The 23,321-nt window shown below is 53.8% G+C and overlaps 2 protein-coding genes across 6 annotated transcripts in view; both read left to right on the forward strand.

Annotated features, from left to right (window-relative positions):
- The window catches only part of PTPRN2 (protein tyrosine phosphatase receptor type N2), a 723,182-nt gene that overhangs the window by 480,597 nt on the left and 219,264 nt on the right, over positions 1–23,321 (forward strand). The window lies entirely within an intron of this gene.
- LOC121489971 (ER membrane protein complex subunit 2-like) lies at positions 2,969–4,082 on the forward strand. Its single transcript, XM_041753469.1, is given in 2 exon segments — positions 2,969–3,035; positions 3,038–4,082. Coding segments are annotated over 2 exon segments (891 nt in total). The 3' UTR covers positions 3,862–4,082.

Below are 23,321 nucleotides of genomic sequence, written 5' to 3' on the forward strand. Positions count from 1 at the left end.
ACGACCTGCCCGTCTGAGGGACCTGGGGCCTCGTCCTCCTGCCCAGTACTGGACGGACTGCTTTGGCCCCACACAGTCATGCCCATCCTCTCCCGTCTCTGTTCTCACCACCCGACTCCATGTCCTTGGTCTCAGAGGAGGTTGGGGTCACTGGGAAGGGTGGCTGAGGCGCAGGCCTACTCACCGCCCCTACTCGCCGCCCCTCTGCTTCCACGGCCAGCCAGGGGCGCCATCCCAATATCCACTCCCAGACAAGGCCACCGTCCCAGGTTCCGGGCTCAAGGTGGAGCCCCCACCGCCCTGGTGCTATGCACGTCCTCCCTCGTGTGGACACGGAAGCCCAGGCCTCCAGCCCACCCACACCTGGGCCTGTGTGAAGGCACCAGACCCCTGCGATCCGCAGTGACCAGTGCCTGCTCGCGCCAGGTCTTTATTCCCCTGTTCACTCTGGGGTGTGCAGGTTGCCCTTGTTCTGGTGCTTCCCCGTTTCCACAGAGAGGCGCCGACGCAGCTCCAACCAATGCACAGTCCACTCATCCGTAGGATACGAGCCAAGTGCCTCCTGTGCGCTGGGCACGGTGCAGGACCAGGTCTGGACAGTGAGCAGGGACCACCTCCCACCTTCCATCTCCCACCTCCCAGCCGTGGAGCTCACCCCTCCCCGAGCTGGGGTCCACTGAGGGTCTCCCATCACATCTACTGGGTTCTGTCTCGGGTGAGCAGCCTCTTCTGTCCCTTCCCTGGACGGACTTCACACCGGGCCTCGTCTGAACGGTCCCTCGGGCTTCCTCCTCGCTGCCCCCACACCCGGCCATCCCTACCGGGGCCCCTCCCGTGACTTGCACAGCTCTCCACCAGAGTCAGGACCTCCTCCGTCCATTCACCCCATCAGCAAACGTGGAGCACGGCAGCGTGTCATCGGGAGTGTCCATGCGTTAGTGCCAGCGCCAGTGTTCTTCAGCGCCCATGTCCCACGTCCCTGGGACCCTCCCCATGTCTCTGGGACCCCGCCCATGTCTTGGAGACCCGCCCCCCACACCTCAGCGCATCGCCCCCCACATCCCCAAGACCCTCCCTACATCCCCGGGACCCCGCCCTCCACATCTCTGTGCTCCCCCCACGTCTCCATAACCCCCCACGTCCCCAGGACCCTGCCCACATCCCCGGGCCCCCACCCACGTCTGTGTGCCACCCCCCCCCAACGTCTCTGGGAAGCAGGTGAGCTCCTGGCTTTCCTGCCCCTTCCTTGCTGATTCACCAAACTTGCTGCCACAGACCCTGGAGGGTCACTGCCGAGCTGTCCTTTCCAAGGACGCTCACGTGCCCAAACTCCAAGCACTCACTGTGACGTGTGAGAGGCACCTGCTCCGGCCTTCCCGCAGACCAGCTTTCTGCAGCCAAACACTGGGCTCCTGGCTCATTACCATCAGTGTGCAGATTTGCGGGGGCATTTCCCCCGCCACTATGTGAACCACCCCCCGCCCCCAGGCCCCTCTGGTAGCTCTGACCCCACATCCCTGCACAGCAAAGCCCAACATCGCTGGTGCACGTTTCCCACATGTGGCACCTTGCGTGCTTGCCCTGGTGCCCCCGTCACCACCTGGTCTCCACCAGGAGTGGAAAATTCTGCCCTCAGAATCTTTGGGCCTCTGACTTGGAGTCACCAGAGCCACCGTCCCTTCTTAGACTGAGCTTCCTGTCCTCTTAGCCGTTCAGCCTGCTTTTTGGAACCGTGAGCATGCTGAGGGCCCCGCTCTGACCCCTGGTCTCTGATGGGTCCCAGGCACAGTTGTCTCGGTCTTCCCTGAACTGCCCCCTGAGGGATCGCTGGGTCCCGGCCTTGGCTTTATTCTCCTTCATGGGATGCTGGCCCCAAATGTAGCTCTGCAGACTGACACAATCACTATGTCTCTTAGCCCCACACTTTTGTCCTTAGAGGATGAAACAAGGTACCAGCCATCTCTGCCCCAGGCCCCACTGGGTGACAGACACGGCATCACCGTTGGTCACTAGCACTGTCCACGCACTGGATTGAGCCCAACTCCAGGAACTGGACTTGCACTTGGACTGTTTGTGACGATGACTGTTCAAACTTGCAGAAATTGCCCTCCACTCATGCTGGATGTCCGCCCTTCTCACTAGGGGGCAGTGGGGGTTTGCCCAGGTCGGGGGCTGCTGGAGATTTGGCGGGTGGGGGTGAGGAGGGCCAGTGAGCCCACCACCATGGCGCTGCCTCCTTCCTTTCCACCCACCTGGTCTGCTGCCTTCTCTGGTCCCTGAGTGGCCAAAGCCTGACCCACCATCTTCGGGGGCGTAAACACCCACGCCCACGCACTGGAACCTGGCTGTGAGGGCCCCCCACCCCCGAGAGCGCCGTTTGTCCTCCCTGCAGCCCCAGGGCCTCCTGTGTGCCAGAGCTTTGGAGACCACTTCTCCAAACGCTTTCCCCTACCTTGACCCAGAAAGCTCTGGGTGGGGTCTCCAGCCCAGGACCCCTGCATCCCCCTGGGCTTCTGTCAAACCAACCCGTGTTCAGAAGCCGCTCTTGACAGAGACACAGGTGCTCAGAGATCAGGAGCCAGTTTTGGAAACTGAAAATGGGAACAAATGGGGCAAATGGAAACATTTTTTTAAAAAAGCAAACAATGTGTGTTTCTTGGATGTTAACCACCTCGTGCAGCATTAAACCTGATTTTGGTGATTCTGGGTTTTTGAGTGTTATCAAACGTGAGCATCTCCACAGCTTCCTGACTCTGAAGTGCACAACTCACACATGCGATCACAGCAGAACAAGAGCCCTTTAAGCCAAATGGCAATATCTCAAAACAAAATGTAACGGAAATGGACAGATGCACGCACACTACCCTGATAGACTGGGGCTATTTTGATGTATTTCAAGATCTAATCTCTGACATCTTGAAAGTGTTTGCATTTTCTTCAAATTTACAAAGTCGGAGGTTCTGAGAAGATGGCGAAGGTCTCAGAGCTTTACGATGTCACTTGGGAAGAAATGAGAGAGAAAATGAGAAAATGGAGAGAGAAAACTCACGAAACAGTGAGCAAATTGTGGGAGTTGGAGAGGAATTAATTAATGAATATGCTTCTAAGCTTGGAGATGATATTTGGATCATATATGAACAAGTGATGATTGCAGCCCTAGACTATGGTCGAGATGACTTGGCATTGTTTTGTCTTCAGGAGTTGAGAAGACAGTTTCCTGGCAGCCACAGAGTCAAGAGACTAACAGGCATGAGATTTGAAGCCATGGAAAGATATGATGATGCTATACAACTATATGATCGAATTTTACAAGAAGATCCAACTAACACTGCTGCAAGAAAGCGTAAGATTGCCATTCGAAAAGCCCAGGGGAAAAATGTGGAGGCCATTCGGGAACTGAATGAGTATCTGGAACAATTTGTTGGGGACCAAGAAGCCTGGCATGAACTTGCAGAACTTTATATCAATGAACACGACTATGCTAAAGCAGCCTTTTGTTTGGAGGAGCTAATGATGACTAATCCACACAACCACTTCTACTGTCAGCAGTATGCTGAAGTTAAATATACCCAGGGTGGACTTGAAAACCTCGAACTTTCAAGAAAGTATTTTGCACAGGCACTGAAACTGAACAACAGAAATATGAGAGCTTTGTTTGGGCTTTACATGTCGGCAAGTCATATTGCTTCTAATCCAAAGGCAAGTGCAAAAACAAAAAAGGGCAACATGAAATATGCTAGTTGGGCAGCTAGTCAAATAAACAGAGCTTTTCAGTTTGCAGGTCGAAGTAAGAAGGAAGCTAAATACTCTCTTAAGGCAGTTGAAGACATGTTGGAAACGCTGCAGATCACCCAGTCTTAAGGTTTCAGACTCTTTCACATTACATTTCACAACTGCACAGTTGAACTTATTGGCCTGTGATTTATTTACTAAATGCCTAGTGCTATTTATATACTAATTTTTGTTAAGAGGGCAATTGTAAAGAAAGTTTATATAAACCTAAAAATGCCTTTTATTGCTAAGCAGGAAGATGGGAGAAAGTCCGTGGAAGAGAGATTTGACAAGATTCATATTGATTGTACATCATTGTCTTCATATCACACATATAGAACTTCTTTTAAACCACAATGTGATGTAGAAATCCCATAAATAAATCTTGTGATTTATTAAAAAAAAAATTTACAAAGTCGTATTTCTTCCAAAGGAAACCTACCATGTTACAAGAAAAGCTGAAGTATTTAGGAGAAAAATAACATAGGAGGTTGTCACCAGGAGGGCAGCTCATGAATGCATCTGAAATAAAGAGCCATTTTCTGGATCTTGGTCGTATGATGATATCCAGCTACCAGATTAACCTGCCCAACATCTCAGAGGCAGAGGACGGACCCTCAAAGAGGCTCTGCATCGCTCCCAGGCAGCACATGTCACCGCGCCACGGTCCTGGTTCACGCCAAGTGCCGCGGGTCAGCCACAGAAGGGGCTGCCCTGACTGCCCTGGGGGGTACAAGCACCCCATCACCCAGCAGATTTAGGCCAAACAGGGATGGCCATCTGCTCAGATTCTAAAAAAGGAAGTCTTTCCGTCTCGTATGGGGGGGTAGTTTTCCTCAACCTCCCAGGGGCCCTGGCTGGGTCTGACGGTGTAACCAACAGACAGGTAAGCAGAAGAAAACACCCAAGTATGTTCAGGACAACTTTCAGGTGACTTGGGAACATAGGAAAGAACCCAAAAGAATGGCGAGAACTGAGTCTGTGATGCTGGATTTGATGCAAGGTAGACAGGTGTGGGGCCCACGGAAGGTTCAGGAGTGTGTGGTGAGGGCAGGATGTGGAGAGACGAGGGAGGCCTGTCGGCTGGGGTGCTGCTCAGGGTCCCTCGGTCCAGGAGATATGGGCTCTCCCTTCCTGTGGGGCAGTGAGGGCACCTGTGTCGTGAGGGTCTTGGGACCTGCTTCAGGGTGAAGGGTGATCATAGCTGTCCTGCTCTGGCACCGTCTCCAACACCTTCAGCTTCAAATACTTACATGTCAGGCACTGTATTTTGGGGCAGCATGCCCTGAACCCCATCCCCACTGCGCTGTGATGTTAGGTGTGGTTTTTTTTAATTATTTTATTTTATTTTAAATAAAAGGAGTGGATGTGGGGGAAGGGAGGGGCAGGGAGACAGAATCTCAAGCAGGCTCTGCGCCCAGCATTGAGCCGGACACAGGGCTCAATCTCATGACCCTGAGATCACAACCTAGGTCGAAATCAAGTTGGACGCTTAACTGAGCCACCCGGGTACCCCTAGGCGTGGGGTTTCCATATACATCTTAAAGAGACCTGGAGTGTGAGCACCTTGATGAGTGAGGTGGGGAGGTAGGGACCCCAACCCGACAGTCGCCCCCACTGTGTGTGTGTCCCCTGTTCCTGTCGCTTCTCAGACACGATTTTGTTCAAGGAAGGATTCTGTGGCCAAGACTAGGTTGATTCTAAAAGTTCCCTAGAAGTCTGTGAGTCTATAGTTGTGCTCCCACTGCTGGAGTGAGTGTGCGCTCACCACATGACAGTCGGTGCTGTGCAGCATGGTGCAACAACCCTCCTGCACCATTGCCATCCAGTTGCTCCAAGTCCTATGGGAGGCACGTGGGCACAAACCCCTGGTCCAGGCCACCCCCCAGAGGCTCTGCTCAGGGGCTCTGATTGGACTCAGGAGGTAACTTGACGTGGAGGGACCTTTGCCCACAGGGTGAGGAGAGCACCAGGTCAGCTTCCCCCAAGAATAGGTGGGGGAAATCTCCATGGGACATCAGGTTGAGGGGAAACTGTCACCCTCTGCATCGTTGGTGGCACAGGCACCTGCCTTCATCACTCCTGGTACTGACTTGCAGGATGGTTGACCCAGCTCTTGGCATGTTGGCCATGACCTTGCCAGCGGGTGGCTGGGAACCCCATGAGCACACCACCTTTGGCCCTGTGGGGAGTGGGGAGGTGCGGGTCGTGGTGGCGCTGTGATGCATCCTAGAGCGCCATCAGGAGCACTGATGGAGTTGCTCAAGGGCCGCTGTTTGGCTTCTGTAGTAAATGGCAAATGTGCTAAGACTCCTACTCTCACCCCGTAGAAGGTCTGTGCCGTCCACACAGTGGGTGCCTCCGCGGGGTGGGGCGGTTGCCATCATGAGAGTTGATCTCATGGGAGCTTTGCAAAAAATTAAAACTGAACAAATATGAGACCGTAGGAAGGTAACTAATTACATGGGAACAGGCAAACGGACTCTGATGATTCCCTTACTCGTTCTGAGGACTCGAATCCCTAACCATAGCGGCTGTGGGTGTGTGCATGTGTGGGGCTCAGCATCGAGCAGAGCTGCTGGGACTCCAGGCAAGTCCTCCCCCTTTCTAGAAGGCTCTTCAGGCTGACATTTGACTGTTTGAGTTGTTATGGGTTCACAGGGAGACAGAAGGACGGCGCCAAGATGCCATGTGTGCCATTGCCCTTGAGTCTCCCCACACCAGCGCCCCCGTCACTGCGGGCTGGTAGCAAAACCAGAAGGTAGATGGTGGCTCAGCATGTGCGTAGAGTTTTTTTTTGCGTGTGTGTCATTTTATCTTTGATGCCACTTCTTAAAAATTTGATTAAGAACAGACCTGCGACTAAAGTAAATGAGAACATGTTTGTGCTTAGAGATACGTGAATGCCCCAGCAGCTCCATAGGGCTGAGCCAGCCCCTCCTCACCTGTCAGCCTCGTGGATTGTCACAGAGAACACTGATAGTGACCCAAGTCACCACGTGTTTGTCAATGTCTTTGTCTGCTCGGCATCCTGCACAGGGGGGGCCCCACGAGTAATTTAAAGTATCCCTGGTGCTTGGATGGAGGCACGTGCTTGAAGTCCAGGGGCCAGAGCCATGGGTGTGGGTGCATGCTGGGGGCCAGCAGGGTGGACCGCAAGCACCTACCCAGGCAGCGGGAGCCTGACGTGGAGGCGGTGGGTTCTGGGGGTGCTGCTGTCGAAAGAGCAGGAGCTGCGGGCTCTGGCCTGTGAAGGGACAGATGGTAGCATTTTAGGATGGGCGGAACGAGTGTGAGAAAATGGGGCATCGGGGTGGACAGGGCCTCTCGGGGAGATGCTAGGAGTTCACTCTGCAATGCTGCTCACGTGTTTTCAGGAGTCCGTGATCCTCCTCCTCCTCTGCACGTGCCACAGCTCCCGGGGGTCCTCTCTGCCAGCCCGCGGGATGAGGTGTCCTGCGACTCCATGGACGGGCCACGGGGGCTTTCACAGCTGCCCCCATACCCTGTCCTCACTGCTGCTCCTCGTCCCATCCTCATCTTTCTTAGAACTGAGGAAAACCACACAGATGTGTGTTCAATATAATCAGCGGCACCTGACACATTGACAAATACGAGTTCCTCATGAAAGAATGTCTTTTCCTTCTGAAATGCGTGTAAATACCATGTCACGTGGACCACGGATGTCGTTTCAATACTTTCCCTGATTTAAAGGCAGGAGAGCCGCCCTGTGATGTGGCAGTTGCTATAGTGACACATTCAATTTTTATTGAATATCAGAGTAAATAGTCACCTGAAGTGAAGTAGGTGGCATCTGGCTGCGGCGGCCCCACACCTCGGCCAGCCCGAGTCTGCGCTTGGCCTCGGCTCGCACCGGCTGCAGTGGAAGTGGGCCGGCCCGGGGCTCCTCCGAGCTGTTGATTTGACGGGGTCCCCGCAAGAAAGGAGGGTCCGTCTGAATAAAGCGTAGAGTTTCCCTGCAGCTGCATCTACAGAGCCGGTTAGTGTGTCCTCAGACGTTACTTTTCATTTAAAAACTAAGCTCTGCAGAAACTCCCGGGAGTCCACAGGAGGAAATAGTTCAGACACCGTTTCTAAGGCTCAACAGGTAAGATTCTTGGAGGAGAATGAAGACGATGGGAGGGAACGGCCACCAACCGGAGCCTCGTCCGGCCCCTCAGGGCAGCCCCACGGCCGCCAGCTGGATGCAGCTCCTACGCAAGGCAGGGAGAGGCCAAGGGACAGAGGTGGTGAGCCGGGCGGCCCCACACATACACCTGCGTCCTGCACCCTGGGCTGCGCCACACAGGCTCTGAGACCCAAGAGGCCCCAGGTTCGCCCTCTGGTGAAAGGGACCTGGTGGCTCCAGCCCCACGGCGGACAGCTTCACGCTGGCGTCTGGCCCTGCAGACAGACCCGCGTCCACCTGAGATCCTGCCCCTCAGGGGTTTAGGTGGGAACGGAAGAGGAGCCATGTGCGTGCATACTGGGGCGGCTGCCACAGAGCACCACGCACCAGTGGCTCCCACGGCCCTGGGGCCTGACCCGGGGCCCTGGGGGGGATCCCTTTGTGCTTTGTCCGCGTCCCGTGGATGGCCTCCTCGGCCTGCACGCTGCTATTCACGTCCAGTTCACATCCCCGTTCACAGGGATGCCTCTCGTATGGGGTTAGGATGTCTGTACCCACCCTGTGTCCAACGCCAGCCCCGCCCCGTGCCCTGGGAGTTGGGACTCTGACACACCCTCTGGAGGGACACAGGTCGTCCCTGACAAGCTGCTAATCCCCCTCCCCACTCCACCCAAGGGCTTGGGCTTTAAGAAGCTGCTTTCCTGTCAGGAAGGGTCTGGCACGCACCGTCCGTACCCCACTGAAAGGACACAGGGTCCCTTGGCGCCTCGGAGCGCAGGGCGCCCGTCCCCTCCTGCTACCCCTCCCCGTGGGGGCTGTCAGAGCACAGTGTGGCTGTGTGATCTCATGTCTGCGGCGTGTAACTGTGCACTCGAGAGTAAAAACGGTGTCCCCAGCATGCCACACGAGGCCTGGCACACAGCAGAAACTCCGTAACCATGCCTTGAGGGGGATTGAGTCGTGAACCCCAGCTGCAGGGTAGATGCCCTGGTCAGCTCGCCTGGCGCCTTTCTGCTCCGTCGTCCGTGCATCGTCCAGGCTGCCCTTCTCAGGGCTTTGAAACCTCCGCGGAAAACACAGGACTCCTGGAAGGATTCCTCCCTCCTGTTGTGTGCGCTCTGGCCCTTGTCACAGAATCGCACAGGACGCTCTGCTGCACCACAGCTTCTCTCCTGCTAAGCTGGGCTTCATCTCCATGACAACTGATTCGAATACCTCCTCTATGCTTAATCCACGGGTGGTTTGGGTTTTTTTGTTTTTTATAAAAAGGTTCGTTTCATCCACACGAAATAATTAGTAATCCATATAACACAAAATATAATCAAATGTGAAATTTCAAACACTTCTATCGAAACATACGTGCAGTCGAGGCGATGGCTGTCGAGGATGGCCGAGGCGGACACGACTCGCAGTTCTCCGCTTATCGGTAGGTGAGCACATGTCCCCGTGGCCAGGATGAGGTCCCTCGGAGCACGGCCCACGTCTCCAGGCGCCTCCCCCCAGCCACGCTGACAACTGTTCACCACCAGTAAGTGCAGGAACCCGCATCTGACCGGTGATGAAGGGGGCGAGGTGGCCAGGGCTGGATGACGGGTCCCCGCGTGTGGGGTTGTGCTCAGCATCCAGGGGGCAGGGTGCACGCCTCCTCTCCTCTCATTCCCCCGGGTCCTGGTGCACCGTCCACACCAGCGTCCGCAGTTCCACTCCAGGCCCGAAATCCACACAGGGCCAGGCGGTCCCGCTCTGTCTCTGTGCCCCAAGGTGGAACCTCGTTAACAAGCTCTGGCACCTGGGCACCCCTGATGTGGCACCCCCACAGCTGGCCTGCAGGATGGGACTTTTCACCTGCTCCCGTCCTGCATGGGACCTACAGCTGGCAGGTAGATCCTGCCACCCACCGGGCTCTTGCCAGATCATGATCCCACTGACCTGAGGGTCAGTATCCTGGGACCACTGTGACAGAGGGCCCTAAACTGGAGGCTTAATGGACGAATTGACCTCTGCCCGTTGTGGAGGCCAGAGCCCACCATCCAGGTGTGGGCTGGGCTGGCTCCCTAGGGCTCTGGGAGGGTCCTTCCTTCCCCCACTGCCCCCACCACCCCTGCCCCTGCCGCCCCTGCACCCAGTGCCTCTGCCTCTGCTGCCCCTGGTGCTGCTGGCCGGCCTTGGGGGGGCCCTTGGCTCACAGACCCAGCCCTCCAGCCCTCCCCCTGTGTGTCTGCCCTACAAGGACGCCTATCACTGCAGGCTGTGCCTGTCCTACCCCAGAAGGACCTCATCTTAACTCAAATGCATTTCCAAAGACTAGTTTCTATGTAAGGCCTCACTCACAGGTACTGAGAGTTATGAGTTGTACATACCTTTGTTGGGGGGACACATATTAGATCCAAACCACCCTGAAATCACAGATGTCCCCCACCCTCTGGACTCCAAGCCCCAGCACTGATCCGTGGCTGACCTACAACTGAATTTTTCTCCTTTTGGGGCTACAGTACTTTGCTCTTCTGATTGTATGAACAGACCTCACCTCTCTGGCTAAATACATTTCCCTGTTAATCCAGTTTGACCCCCAGACCACACGCACCCCAGACCCACTCCTGTCTGCTGGTGCTGACACAACTGGGGGATCCAGGGCCCGCATGGGGATGGATGGTCCTCATGGATGACACTTGTCCTGTGGAACTTTAAGGAGGAAAAGATACCCAGAGCCCTCTGATAATTCCATGTTTTCAGGTAAACATGAGCAGTAAATCTAATGTTATTTTTATTAAATTAGTGAATTCTTGTACTGTCCTATTGTTATCTTTTCTTGTCAAGATTCTTAAAAGTCATAATCTCCTTAGTTTACCCCTCGGGCATATGAGTACCTGCTGTACTCTATGACAGGAAATTTCTTTTTTTTTATATGAAATAATTTTTAGCTGGAATGTAGGGTAAATGCTTACATAAAATTTTCACCTGCAAAGTCCATGAGCTACAAGTGCAAAACCCTAATTTCCCAGATTCTGAGCAACCTGCCCCTACTAGGAAGTGGGGCAACTGATGGAGGAGCGCTGGCAGTGCAGCCTTGGGCTGATCTGGTATTGTGCAGGTGTGTCCATGTGCCAACTGGACATTCCTCTTCCCGGGCACCCTATGCAGTCTGGGCCTGCCGTGCACTAACTGTGGGCCAGTAACCAGGGATGAAGAAGGGAGGGGTGCGTCCTGCTGCTCCCACAGGACATCTCAGCTCCCTGGACGCTGGATATGGGCCCCAGCCTGAGGGCTGCCCTCCCCGTTTACACAACGTGCTTTATCATCCTGTGTCAAGGGTTCCTCCAATTTGCTGGGGCCACAGCACCAAGCTACCCAGCAGGCAGGGGACAAGGGGGGCCCAAGGCCCCGGCCCCCAGCCACTCCTCCTCAGTTTGCATGGGCATAACTTTGCCTTTTCTTCCTGTGCAATGAAGCACCGAGTTAGCAGGTAATTAGGCCTCTGAGTTCACAAGGCTTTTTATGGAATTACAGCTGTTTTTCTTCATGAGAACATAAAGCAAAAGGATATTCTTTTTTTTAAAGATATTATTTATTATTCATGAGAGACACAGACAGAGGGAGAAGCAGGCTCCCTGCAGGGAGCCCTATGTGGGACTCAATCCCAGGACCCGGGATCATGCCCTGAGCAGACACTCAGCCGCTGATCTACCTGGGCATCCCCAAAAAGATAATTCTTGAGAAGAAACTTCATTCCTTTGACAAGCACTTGGACTTAATGCCACACTGAAATAGAAACATCTTTCCTGTCATATGCCAGCACCGTGCCCTGTCCTGGGCAGGACGTACCACAGATACTGGACATCAGCCTGAGGGGTTGTTCCCCTCCCACCCTATTAGTTTCCCGCAGCAGCCTCAACACCGCATGTGGGGTGCCTGCAACACCTGGCCCTCGTTGTCTCACGGCCCGGAGGCCTGGAGCCTGAGACCTGGGCATGGGCAGGGTTGGTTTGCTCTGAGGCAGCTCCCCTTTGCTGTGTGGGTGACCATGTCCTCACTGGTCCCCATCTGAATGTGTCTGTGTCCTGATCTTCTCTCGTGAGGGATCTGTGCCCCACACAGAATGAGGGAGCTCATTCTAACCTAGTCATCTAAGTCCCCAGCTCCAAAGCGGCCACATTCTGAGGTCCAACGTATGGTTGGGGAGTGGGGGGCAGCTGGGCCTGGAACACCAACCCATAGTCAGATCTGCTTCGTGAGTGTCTGATTAAACTTAGGGTGCCTTGTGCGTATTCGCTCCAAAAGATAGCATTTCAATAAGCTGACTTCGGAGAAACATCCCATGCTGTGTTTCTAGTGTTGAATGACTGTCAGAAAAGGAAAACATTGTACCAAGCCAATGAGGGAGATAAAAAATAAATAAGAGTGTGCATTTTTAGAAACACGATGAGATAGTTTTGTGCACAAACCCATCAAATCTGCAGTTTGATCTAACATCCAGCCGTAGCCATTAAGTAAAAATTACCACATGGCCCAAATAAATTAAGTCTCAGCAGTGGTGGTGTTGAGGTGGGAAGAGCCAGCTGACCTAAGCAGCGGGGTGGCTTGGCCATACTTGGCCTCCTTCCTCCAGCGCGAGATGTAGACACGCCCCGCTAGCTTGCGGGGGAGGGGGGGGTATGGGGGCCCAAAACATTCTTGACATTAAAACAATATAAATCGTGTTGTGATTTTATTTCCTTGGCAAAGGGTTGCCTGTTTCTTTGTGGCTTATTTACTGATGGAAGCCTTTTCATTTTGGCATACAGCAGGTAGAGAAATGAATTTATTTTAGAAATGTCAGTGATGTTTTATGATGCTGCCTTCGGCAGCGACATAAAAGGGACTGATTGTGAAACAGCTAATTTACAGATCTTCTCTAAGTGAATGCAAACAAATTCTGGTCCTCAAAGCCCTGCTAATATACAATGTTCAATTTTTAATTTCCAGTCCATCTTAGATTATGGGGATGAAAAACAATATTTAATCCCTCGTTAACACATGAATAAGCGGAAGCTGTCATTTTCAACCAGACAATAACGGGATTATCTCAAGAACTGTCAGTTTATGTGAAAACATTATGTTGCCCAAATTTTCATAAAAATTAGCGGTGGATAATATTCAAGATCAGAGCCATGGAAAGAGGAAAGTCTGCATTCATGGTAATAAATATTCATATTTGTCTGCTCAGGAGATGAAAATCTAATCAAGGGGCTATTGATGCGCTGGCTTTTTTTTTTTTTAAACCAAGATGTTTTATCTAAATTGGGTTTGATATGGAAATGAGTCTCACTGGAGTCCTCCAGGCCATGAGCACGTGAGGATCACGGGGTGGGGCGTCCACGGGGTCAGGTGTAACTGCAGCTGACCACGGCCAGCACCCGCATCGGACATGAGCACCTCGCAGAACTCAGGGTCCTAGGCATTGAACAGGATGCAGTGTTCTGGTCCCTCCCTTTGTTTTTTAAGAAAAACACAATATGATTTCATGCCAGTTAACTTCTGGCTACTGCAGGGTTAAAATCATCTGTGTTTTTGCTTTTGTTGACAATTACCATAAATCAGAAGACACTCTGCATGAAGCTTAATGAAATATGTATGATTTTAAAAAGAAAAGATAGTAGCTGCAGGATGTTGTGTATGTGTGTGTGTCCCTGATACTTTCTTGAAGACGACACTTTTCCCCACACGTCAACAAGCATGTGGAAAATCTGAATAAAATGGCCATGCGTTGGCAAACACGGGGCAGGTCGGCCCATGAAGGCATCCCGATCCTGGCCCCGCCAGGGTCACCCTGTCCTCAGCAGGTCTGAGTGCTCCAGGCCACGACCAAGCCCCTAGCACCCGGGTGGTCCTGAGGCTGCAGGCCCCAAGCAAAGCAGAACGATTTGCAGCCCTCATGGAAGTTCCTAGAGAGCAGGAAAATGATGTGCCGGCTCATCCTTAGCAAAGGACCAAATATGCCCTTAAACGCAGCAGGGACACGATAACCGTGTGGCTTCACTGTGTATCAACGTGTCCTACTTACGTACACGGGACTTTCTTTAGATCAATGCGATCTATTAGAGCGGGGAATTCATATATTAATGTTGTTTTCAACATATATGTTAATGTTGTTTTCAATTACAACCCTGACCTCTGTTTCCCATTCACTTGTATCCCCACCCTTTCGGGGGAGCTGATTTAGGGGACAGTCTGGTTATTTTGGAGAAACACATGGACAGCATTCTCTGGATAGAAGTTTCCTCCCACGGCTCCTTCTGTACTGGGGCAGGAAAGTCAGGAAGACCAGAAACCCTTTCCTTCCGTGTGTGTTGCTCAGTGCCTCACCGTGTCCCTAACACAGAGGTCTGAGTCCTACAAGAGCTGCACCCTGTTCCCTCCCGCCCTCTTCCTGCATCGTCAGGACCTGAGGCTTGATGTGGGGTCCACAGATACTTCATTCCTAGACACGTGTAGGGATGCGGCATGAAGAGGGGGCGGAGGGCACGCTCAGGTCTCCTGGGCTCCACCTGTGGTTTGCCGACATCCCTTCCCATATGGACAGGGAACTAATGAGTCTTTTTTGGGAGAAAACGTTCCTCCTAGATGTCAGGTTTGGTGTGTGTCCCTGCCCACCACTGTCGTTCTCAGGGGTCCCTGGAGTCAGCTCCACACATGCCTATGTAGACGCTACCCCTCAGGTATGGGGTGCTGATGTCTGTCCCCGACTTTCCCCCCAAGATGCTCCTCCACCCTAGAGCCAGCTGCCTGTGTCCTGGAGCCTCCGTGCAGGCTGCCCCAACCTCCCCTCGTGCTGACCTTCCCTATGTGACCCTGGTCGTCCCCACAGGTGGCAGGTGAGACGTGTGCTGCACCCTTGTCTCAGGGCATCGTGCTGTGTCATCTTGAGAGACGTCAGACCAGATGTGTGCATGTGGGGATAGAGGGAGAAAGAGAGGAAAGCCGTGGGCCGGCCTGTCGTGTGGACACCAGCCAGGCCCCGTGCACCGTCCGCAGGCCCCGGAGTCCCACCCGAGTCCAGGGCCCCGAACCTAGGAGCAGGATGCCCGGTGCAGAGGATGCATGGCCAGGTCCGTGGACAGCAGTTGGCCTCCCCCACACTTTGTTCCAACTCTTGACTCAATGGCCAGTGTGCGTGGGACCAGCACACAGACCACCCACAGGACCGGGCCCACTGCCTCACCCGCCACAACCTCCCGTGTCTGCCTGTCGCTTCATGTGTCTCCTGCTTCCACACAAATGAGAACAGCAGCTATGGGGGTGGAGGTCAGGCAGCGCTCACACCGTCCACAGCTGTGCAAGGGCTGGGACACGTCCCTAGGGAGCCGGGCCTGAGGTGCTGGCGGGCTCCCTGCAACAGCCTGGCTTCCTCTTTCCTGCCGGAGAACTCACTCACGAGGGTGCACACGCCCAGGTGTCCATGTGCTTGCAGGCTCTCTGTGCACCGGCCCACCTGTGGCCTGCACTGGCTGTGTAGGACTGTGGGGAGAGGGACCCCGTATAGGGAGGAGCAGAAGGATGAGGGATGGAAGGACCAAGGTCTCGTGGTTGTGTGGGGAGTGGAAGGTGTAGTCTCGTGAAGGGGAATTTAAGTAAATATTTATTTAAGTTAAATAACTGGGATTATCTGCAGTGGAGCTAATGTTCTATCATTTTAAGGAAAAGGGTAATTCGCCACAGCAGAAAAGTGTTAGGTTTTAGACACACACATGAAGCAACTGTCCCGGGACTGCCACTAGTGAATTCTGCGTCCTTGGTGCTGAGAATTGTTTCCAGCGCCAATTCCTCCCTCAGCGTCCACCCCATGCAATGCATCCGAGGCCATGGCCAAGAGGGGCCTCGACATGAGGGTCTTCCCACAGGACTGTCTCGTAGCTCACATGGGCACTCATCCCTGCAGCCTGGCTCCCCGGGTGTGGCTGTGGAAGGAGGGGGACTGGGAGGCGGGCGAGGGCAGCTGGAAGTGGACGTTAATGGCTGGGAATCGGGACCTGTTGAGTGGAGCTTGAGCCAGTGCATCCCCAGAGAGAGAAATAGCCAGCACAGCTCGCTGCGGCTTGCCACGGTGCAGACCCCACGCAGCCCCTGGACCCCACAGGGAGCCCCGGCAGCGGCGCCGCCTTCCTTGGGTCCAGGCAGGACCCGCCACCCCTGAACCCCCAGGCTCCCTGAGAGGCCAGTGTGCTGCAGCCACTAGGATCACACTGACATCTCTTACCCCCTTGGGGGGCCTCTGTTGGGTGGTGGGACCTCCACACATTGGCAAGGGGTTTGCCAGGATGGACAGAAGGGGCCACGGGAAAGATGTGCAGAAACTGGAGGAACACACTTACCACCAGTCTCTGGAAAGCCTGGTGGGGCGGCCCCACACTCTGGAAGTCCTGGACGGCTGCTCTCAACCAGGCTCACATCACCCCAGCAGGAGGAGAGTTCCCTGCCTGGAGGAAGGGTATCAGAAACTGCTGACGGGGATCTCCCCATTTTCTGCTATAAGTACTTGAGGCCCAAAGGAAGGAAGTAGCATCTCCCTCTGGCCCACAGAAGCCTGTAAACTCTCTGGTTTCCTCTTGTTCGAGGAACTGGGGAGTCCCTGAAGCTCCTGGGAGAGCACTGACCGCACTCATCACCAGCCTCCCAACGAAAATCCCAAGACCAAAATCCTCATCTCAAAAATGAGTGGAGTGATTGTTCATTTTCCAGGGACCCTGCCCTTGGCAGGAGGATTTTCTGCAGGTTTTTCTACTTATCTATATATGTGTATACATGTGAGCCAGTGCGCATGTATGAGCACATGTGTGCATGTGTGCATGAGCCTGTGAGCATGACCCTGTGTGCATGTGTGTGAGCACTGGGCATAAGCCTGTGAGCATGTGTGCATGTGTGTGTGAGTGTATGAGCTTGTGTGCATGAGTATATGAGCATATGTGCATGAGCATATGAGTGTATGTATGAGTGCATGTATAAGAGTGTGTGCGCAAGCATAAGTATATGGGCATGTGTACACAAGACTGAGCAAGAGCATGTGAACGCTTGTGTGTACATGTGTGTATGAGTGTGCATGTACAAGCCTGTCAGCACATGAGTGAGGGTGTATGCATATAAGTGTGTGTATATGTGAACATGCATGTATGAGTATATGTGCACGAGCCTGTCAGCACATGTGTGTGCATGTGTGTGTGTGAGTGTGTTTGTGTGAGTGTGCATGTATGAGCACGTGTGCAGGAGCCTATCAGCACAAGTGTGAGTGTCTACACATGTGAGTGTGTATATGAGTGTGTGTGCAAGCATGCATGTATGAGCATGTGTGCACAAGCCTGTCAGCACGTGTGTGTGCGTGTGAGTATGCATGTATGAATGTGTGCAAGCATGCATGCACGAACCTGTCAGCACATGAGTGTGTACGCATGTGTGTATATGAGTGTGTGTACAAGCATGCATGTGTGAGCGTGTGTGCACAAGCTTGTCAGCGCATGTGTGAGTGTGTGTGCATGAGAGTGCATTGCTCTACTTCTGCGAGCATACCCAGCTGCTGCTAGTGGACTCCGACAGGGCCACATTCTATGCCTTTCTCCCTGTCTCCCAGACCCCAGAGCCCGCCTGTGAGTGAGTCCAGAAGCTTCCAAGATAAAAATAGGGCCTCATTGAAAGAAGAGAGTTGTGAAGTTATCAGCTGCAGGAAGACACTCCAGGGGGAGCCAGACGAGCAGAAGCAGAGAAGGGAGCTGGGGCTGGGAGTAAGTACGTGAGGAGTAGAGGAGAGCGCAGTGCCCAGAAAGCAGGAGGTGGTAGTCGGTTTGAGGACAGAGTGAAGTGCAGGACACCATCACTGACAGACATTTGGTGAGTGTGACTGTCCTGTCACCTACTAGCTCGCCAGCCTATGGGAGGGACACTCTGTACCCTTCATTCCACAGGGTTCAGCCCACCAGACTCTCGGATTTGTTAGGGCTGAGGCAGAGCCTAAGAATGTGCTCTTCCAAAGTTCTCCATGATGTTGCGACCTGGGCCCCTATTTTGAGAACCCCTGCTCTGAACATCTGGGTCTTGCCTGGTGAAACAGAGAGAAATTGGTGCCTAATTCAGAGGCTGCTTGTGTCCAGTGATGTCTTATGTAGTTAGCAGTGCCATGTGGCACATAAGGGAACAGTCCCCACACACACACAGAGGTGTGCTGCCCCTGCCCACTTGCACTGAATGAGCCCCTAGGTAGGGCATATTCTCAGAGCCCAGGCTGACCCGTCCTACCATAGCCAACACAATGTATGCTCACCAAGATCTCCATGAATATCTGTTGGATGGATGGGTAGATGATGGGTGATAGATGACAGATGGATGGATGGACGGATGGATGAGTTGATGTGTGGATGGATGGATGGATGGATAGATAGGTCAATGGGTAGATGGATGGGTGGGTTGGTGGGTAATGGATGATGAATGGATGGATGAATGAATGGATGGATAGATAATAGATGTATAATGAATGAGTGCATTGGTGGACGGATGCATGGGTTGGTGGGTGACGGATGGATAAAGAATGGAAGGATGAGGGGACAGTGGAAGGATGAATGATGGATGATGGATGGGTGGTTGGATGGAAGGATGGATGGATAGGTGGATGGGTTGGTGGGTGATGGATAGATGATGGGTAGATGGATAGATAGGTGGGTGGAAGGATAAATGATGGATGGAAGGGTAGATGATAGATACGCTGGTGGATGGAAGGATGGATGATAGATGGGTAGATGGTGGATGGATTGACTGACGGACGATGATGGATGGGTGGATGGTAGGCTGATGGATGGATGGTAGATGGTGGATGAATGATGTGTGGTTAGATGGGTGAATGAGCTGTTCATCTGGATGACTCAGAGTTCATTATCTAGAGCTATCCTTGAACTTAAAATCTTTTTCTATATGCCATATTTTTCTTCCGTTTAAAAAATTATAGTAATTTCTTAAAATTGGTAGTTTTACTGAATTACACCAGAGAGAATATAGGTATTGGACAAGTGCAGCTCTGAAACTCATGGGACCAGTTTCCTCTCGGGGTGGCTCTCATCTGAAAGCAGGGACTTCTCTGGAGCCGAGGACCCCATGGAGTCACGGGCCTCAGTGTGTTGCCCTGCAAAGATGTGGTTCTATCATGGAAACAACCCATCATGGGAACAAACAGGTGCACTGTAACCCTGAGAAGAAGCATCCCTCGGCACACTCCATCCCTCAACATGTCCTGCAGGAGTCACGGTTCAGAGGAGTTGTGGGTCCCATGCTCCCCCATCACTTGGCCATGAGTGGGTCACAGTACAGTGCCAAAGCGCTCACCTGGTGGCATCTGGAGAGGAGACGTTCCCACACATGAGCGCTCGGGTCACTGGCATCTGAAGCACCAAGTGAACCTTGCCTGGTTTGACTACATCGCACAATGGTTGGGAAGGTGCAGAGCATCCTCTTGTCTTCTGAAGCCCGGGATGGTGGGCACATCCTACCGTTCCTGGATGTGTGATGGTTGTCGCCAAGACCCAGCTGACCCCAGGAGGGCCTCTGGGTGCTATTCACAAAGTGGCCACCCAGAGGCTGTGGCACCAGTGGTTTGTGCCCTGGGGTCTAGCCCCCAGCTACCCCTCCCTCAGTGCCTCCAGGGCTCCTCCTTCCTTTGGCTGCCCTGGGGTGTAGAGAGCATAGGTCCCAGGGTGAGATTTAGGGAGAGTCTGGCAATCTGTCTGTCTGTCCACATGAGTGCTAGCGCCCAGGCTTCCCCAGCCTCTCCATCCACTTTATGTTTTTGAGATTTTCCGTGTTGATTTGTGTAAGTGACCTCTGGTGATGTGAGCTTTTCTGTCTTTTCCCCCACGAGGATACCACCCACTGTGCTATGAGCAGGGCTGTGGACGCATGTCTCCAGGCACACGGGCTGCACCTCCTCTGGGGTATGAGACCTGATCTCAGCTCCTCCGGGTCAGTGCTGTGGCTGCAGGGAGCGGGGGGTTGCTCAAACACTGAGAAAGGTCCACAGAGATTAGAGCGGGTCATGAGTGTGAGCGAGCACATGTGCGTGTCTCTGCAGTTGCGCCGTGCGTGTTTGTACGTTTGTGTCCCTACACAGGTGTATCATATGCATGTGTGTAAACAAATGTGTGTATGTGTATGTGGGTGTGTGGGTGTGTGGTGTGTGTGTGTATACATGGTGTGTGGTGCGGCAGGGGAGTGTGGTGCATGTCTATGTGTGCTCGTGGGCTATGCATTAGTATGTGTCTGTGTCTTACATGCACGTGTGACACATGTGGTGTGAAGTGTATGCACACTCAGTGTACCTGCTGTTCTCTGGCACTGGGTGTGTGGGTAGGGAGCCCCGGCAGGTGCAGGGGGATGGGAGCCTTGGCCGGGGAGGGCACCCACAGATGACTAGTCCTGCTGCTTGTAATGCCTCTGTCACCAAAACCACGTTTGGATAAAAGGAAGGGAAACAAAAATGGCAGAAGCAGAGCCTCTGACTCAGTTTCTAGCACCTGTCCCACGGGTTGCTGCAGAGACAGGGGAAGGAGGTGGATGTGCGAGGCCTGCAGCCCATGGCCCAGCTGCCAAGTGGCACCCCACCAGCCCCGTGCTCTGAGCCTCCGGTCCTGCTGCGGCTCCGGGTCACCACAGTCCATGCACAGGCTGCCCAGGAGCAGGAGACAGGTGCACGAGGACAGACACAGGTGAAGCCTGAGTTCCCACAGCGATGCTGGGAGGACAGTAGCACAGGGACCTCACCAGCCTTAACTGAGTGGTTCTGACAATGTCTGGGCATACGACGCAAGCCTCCCTTAGTCTTCTCTTGACAAGGCTCTGTGCAGCAGGGCCAGGCCCCCACATGGTGCAGGACCCAAAAATCACACTTGTTCTTAGAAGCCAGAGCACCCATCAGCTTTGGGGCCCCCAGAGCCTGATCCGCAAACCAGGAGGGAGGCTTCTGGGGGGGGCACCCCAGCTGCAGACCCCCCAGGATGGCGGCCCAGATCTGAGCTCAGGGCTTAATCACATTGTGGAGGCAGCTCCTCACCCCCTGCTCCAGCCCCAAGGCCCAGCTGTCACCTGGCCCTGGAGTCACCACCTCCAGGCAGCAGAGGGTGGGAAACGGCTGCGAGGACCCGGCAGGAAGGAGGTGTGTGGGGGCCATGCAGGATGCATGTGGCCCCCATCCCATGGCTGAAGGTTGTCCCGGGCCACGCCACCTGTCTGGGGAGCTGGGACCCGCCAGCCGTGCATCCAGGAGACCAGTGGCATTCTCATCTAGGGACCAGGCTGCTAACCTGCCCACTCCCTCCAGGGGCTGCCTGCGTGGGAGACCCCTGGTCTGGGTGTTTGTGCTGCTCCCTGAGTGCATGTGTGAGGACATCAGTCCACCAGTGACCCATCATCACCTATGTCACCTCTGAAGAGCCCGTCCCCAAATATAGTCACGTCCTGAGGGGCTTCGGTGGGGAAAGGACCAACCGTACCAGGGCTGCAGATCATGCTGTGGCTGCCCTGACACTTGCCTTTGGAAGAATCGTGTTTAAGTTATCAGAGTTTTGGGGGCAACTGGGTGGTTCAGTGGTTGAGCGTCTGCCCTCGGCTCAGGGCGTGACCTCAGGATCCTGGGATTGAGTCCCCCATTAGACTCCCCACAGGGAACCTGCTTCTCCCTCTGCCTGTCTCTGCCTCTCTCTCTGCATCTCCTGAATAAATAAATAAGGCCTTAAAAATATTATCAGAGTTCTAGATAATATTATTTTCCTTTAGAAACTACTTCGTGTATAAAGCTGTGTTGGGAACAGGTCCAGTCCAGCTGGCCAGAGGTCAGATGCTGGGAGGACTGGCCCAGCATGACCACAATGGTCCCTGCCCAGACGAGGAGGGAGATTGTCAGAGGCATCCTGACGTTTCCCGTATGTGCTCTCCAGAGTGCCAGCTCTGGAACATTCCAGGAAGAGGGCCTCGTGGTACCAGAAGCATGGGGAGGCCCTGGTGGGACAGCTCAGTGCAGGTGGACTTACAGCGGTGGTGACCTGACTGCTCAAGCTCCCCTGACCCCAGAACCTACTTTTCCTGTGACATTTCTGGGGTCACGCACTGGGGAGTGTAGAGCAGGCCTGGAGGACAGCAGAGCAGGCCTGGAGCTCAGCCCACTCGGGCACACGACTACCCTACCATCTCCTAAGCAAGCAGCCTGTGTCTGGGGCCCGGGCCCCGAGTCCGAGCTCCCTCCTGGCAGCGTCTGCTTCTGAGGCTTTCACAGATAGCCCACCGTGGGAACACATGGCTCGGCTGGGGCCGTCCCTGCCCCCCGCTTTCCCTGTTCAAGGAAGAGACTGCTGTGTCTGCACAATGCTGCCAGTGAGCACCCCTATGCATCACCAAGCAACACTTCCTTCCGGGGCCACGTCTGAACCACGTGCTTCCCACCTGGTTAAAGCTACGCATCTGTGTAAGCTTTGTGATCCCTTCTTAAAAAGCATTTTGTGTGCACAGAAGGCTCTGCACTGCTTTTTTTAGCCCATTTGTGAGTATTAAATATTCATCTGTTCCATAAGGCATCTAATTGTTAACCTTGGGAACCGTGATTGACAAAATGGTGAGTAAACAGCTTCTGTGCCAACCACGCACATGCTGGGGGTTCATTCTCCAAGCACATTCAAGCACGGTGACAGGTACCTGTTAGCTATCTGGGTGCCAATTCATGTTCTAAAAATAGAGGTGAATATAAAACAAAAATGGAAATCCCTGGATCCTGTCCCCCATTAGTCTATAATCTAGTGGAAGAAATAAAATAAATGCCTTTTAAAAATTGGTAAGCAGTGAGTGTGTGATGAGCTAATATACCCATGGAATTAAATAAGAAAGTCTCTGTTTTCAGAAGAGAGCCTGTGGCCTTGGGGCCTTCCTGACAGAGCAGATCCTTACACTGCCACTGTCACTACCTTATGTCCCCCCAGAGACAGGCTGAAATCCCAGCCCCTGACCTTGGAATGTGACCTTATTTGGGGACAGGGTGGCTCCAGGTGTCAGTGAGTTGAGATACGGGCCTGCTGGAATGGGTGGGCCCTTGTTCCTAAGAGGCCATGGCCACACAAGGACCCAGACTCACTGGGAGATGCACCTGCAGACCGGGCTCTCCAAGGGTTGACCACTGGAGGGGCAGAACGGGGCAAGAAGGCACCTCCGTGGCGCCTCAGAGGGAGCGCCACACCAACACCAGGTTTCAGACGTTGGGCATCCATACTGAGCAGATTTCTGTTGTCTGAAGGATTCTGTTAGGGCAGCCCCTGCAGTAGCGGGATGTTCCCACGCTGACAGCACCCATTGGAAGAGGCGGGGGCAGATGGTGGGACCAGGGCTTGGAAACCACGTGGGGCCCAGCAGGCAGGTGAGCAGGCCTGTCCCA

Source organism: Vulpes lagopus, chromosome 4 (assembly GCF_018345385.1).
Source record: "Vulpes lagopus strain Blue_001 chromosome 4, ASM1834538v1, whole genome shotgun sequence".
In the NCBI taxonomy this organism is placed as follows: domain Eukaryota; kingdom Metazoa; phylum Chordata; class Mammalia; order Carnivora; family Canidae; genus Vulpes; species Vulpes lagopus.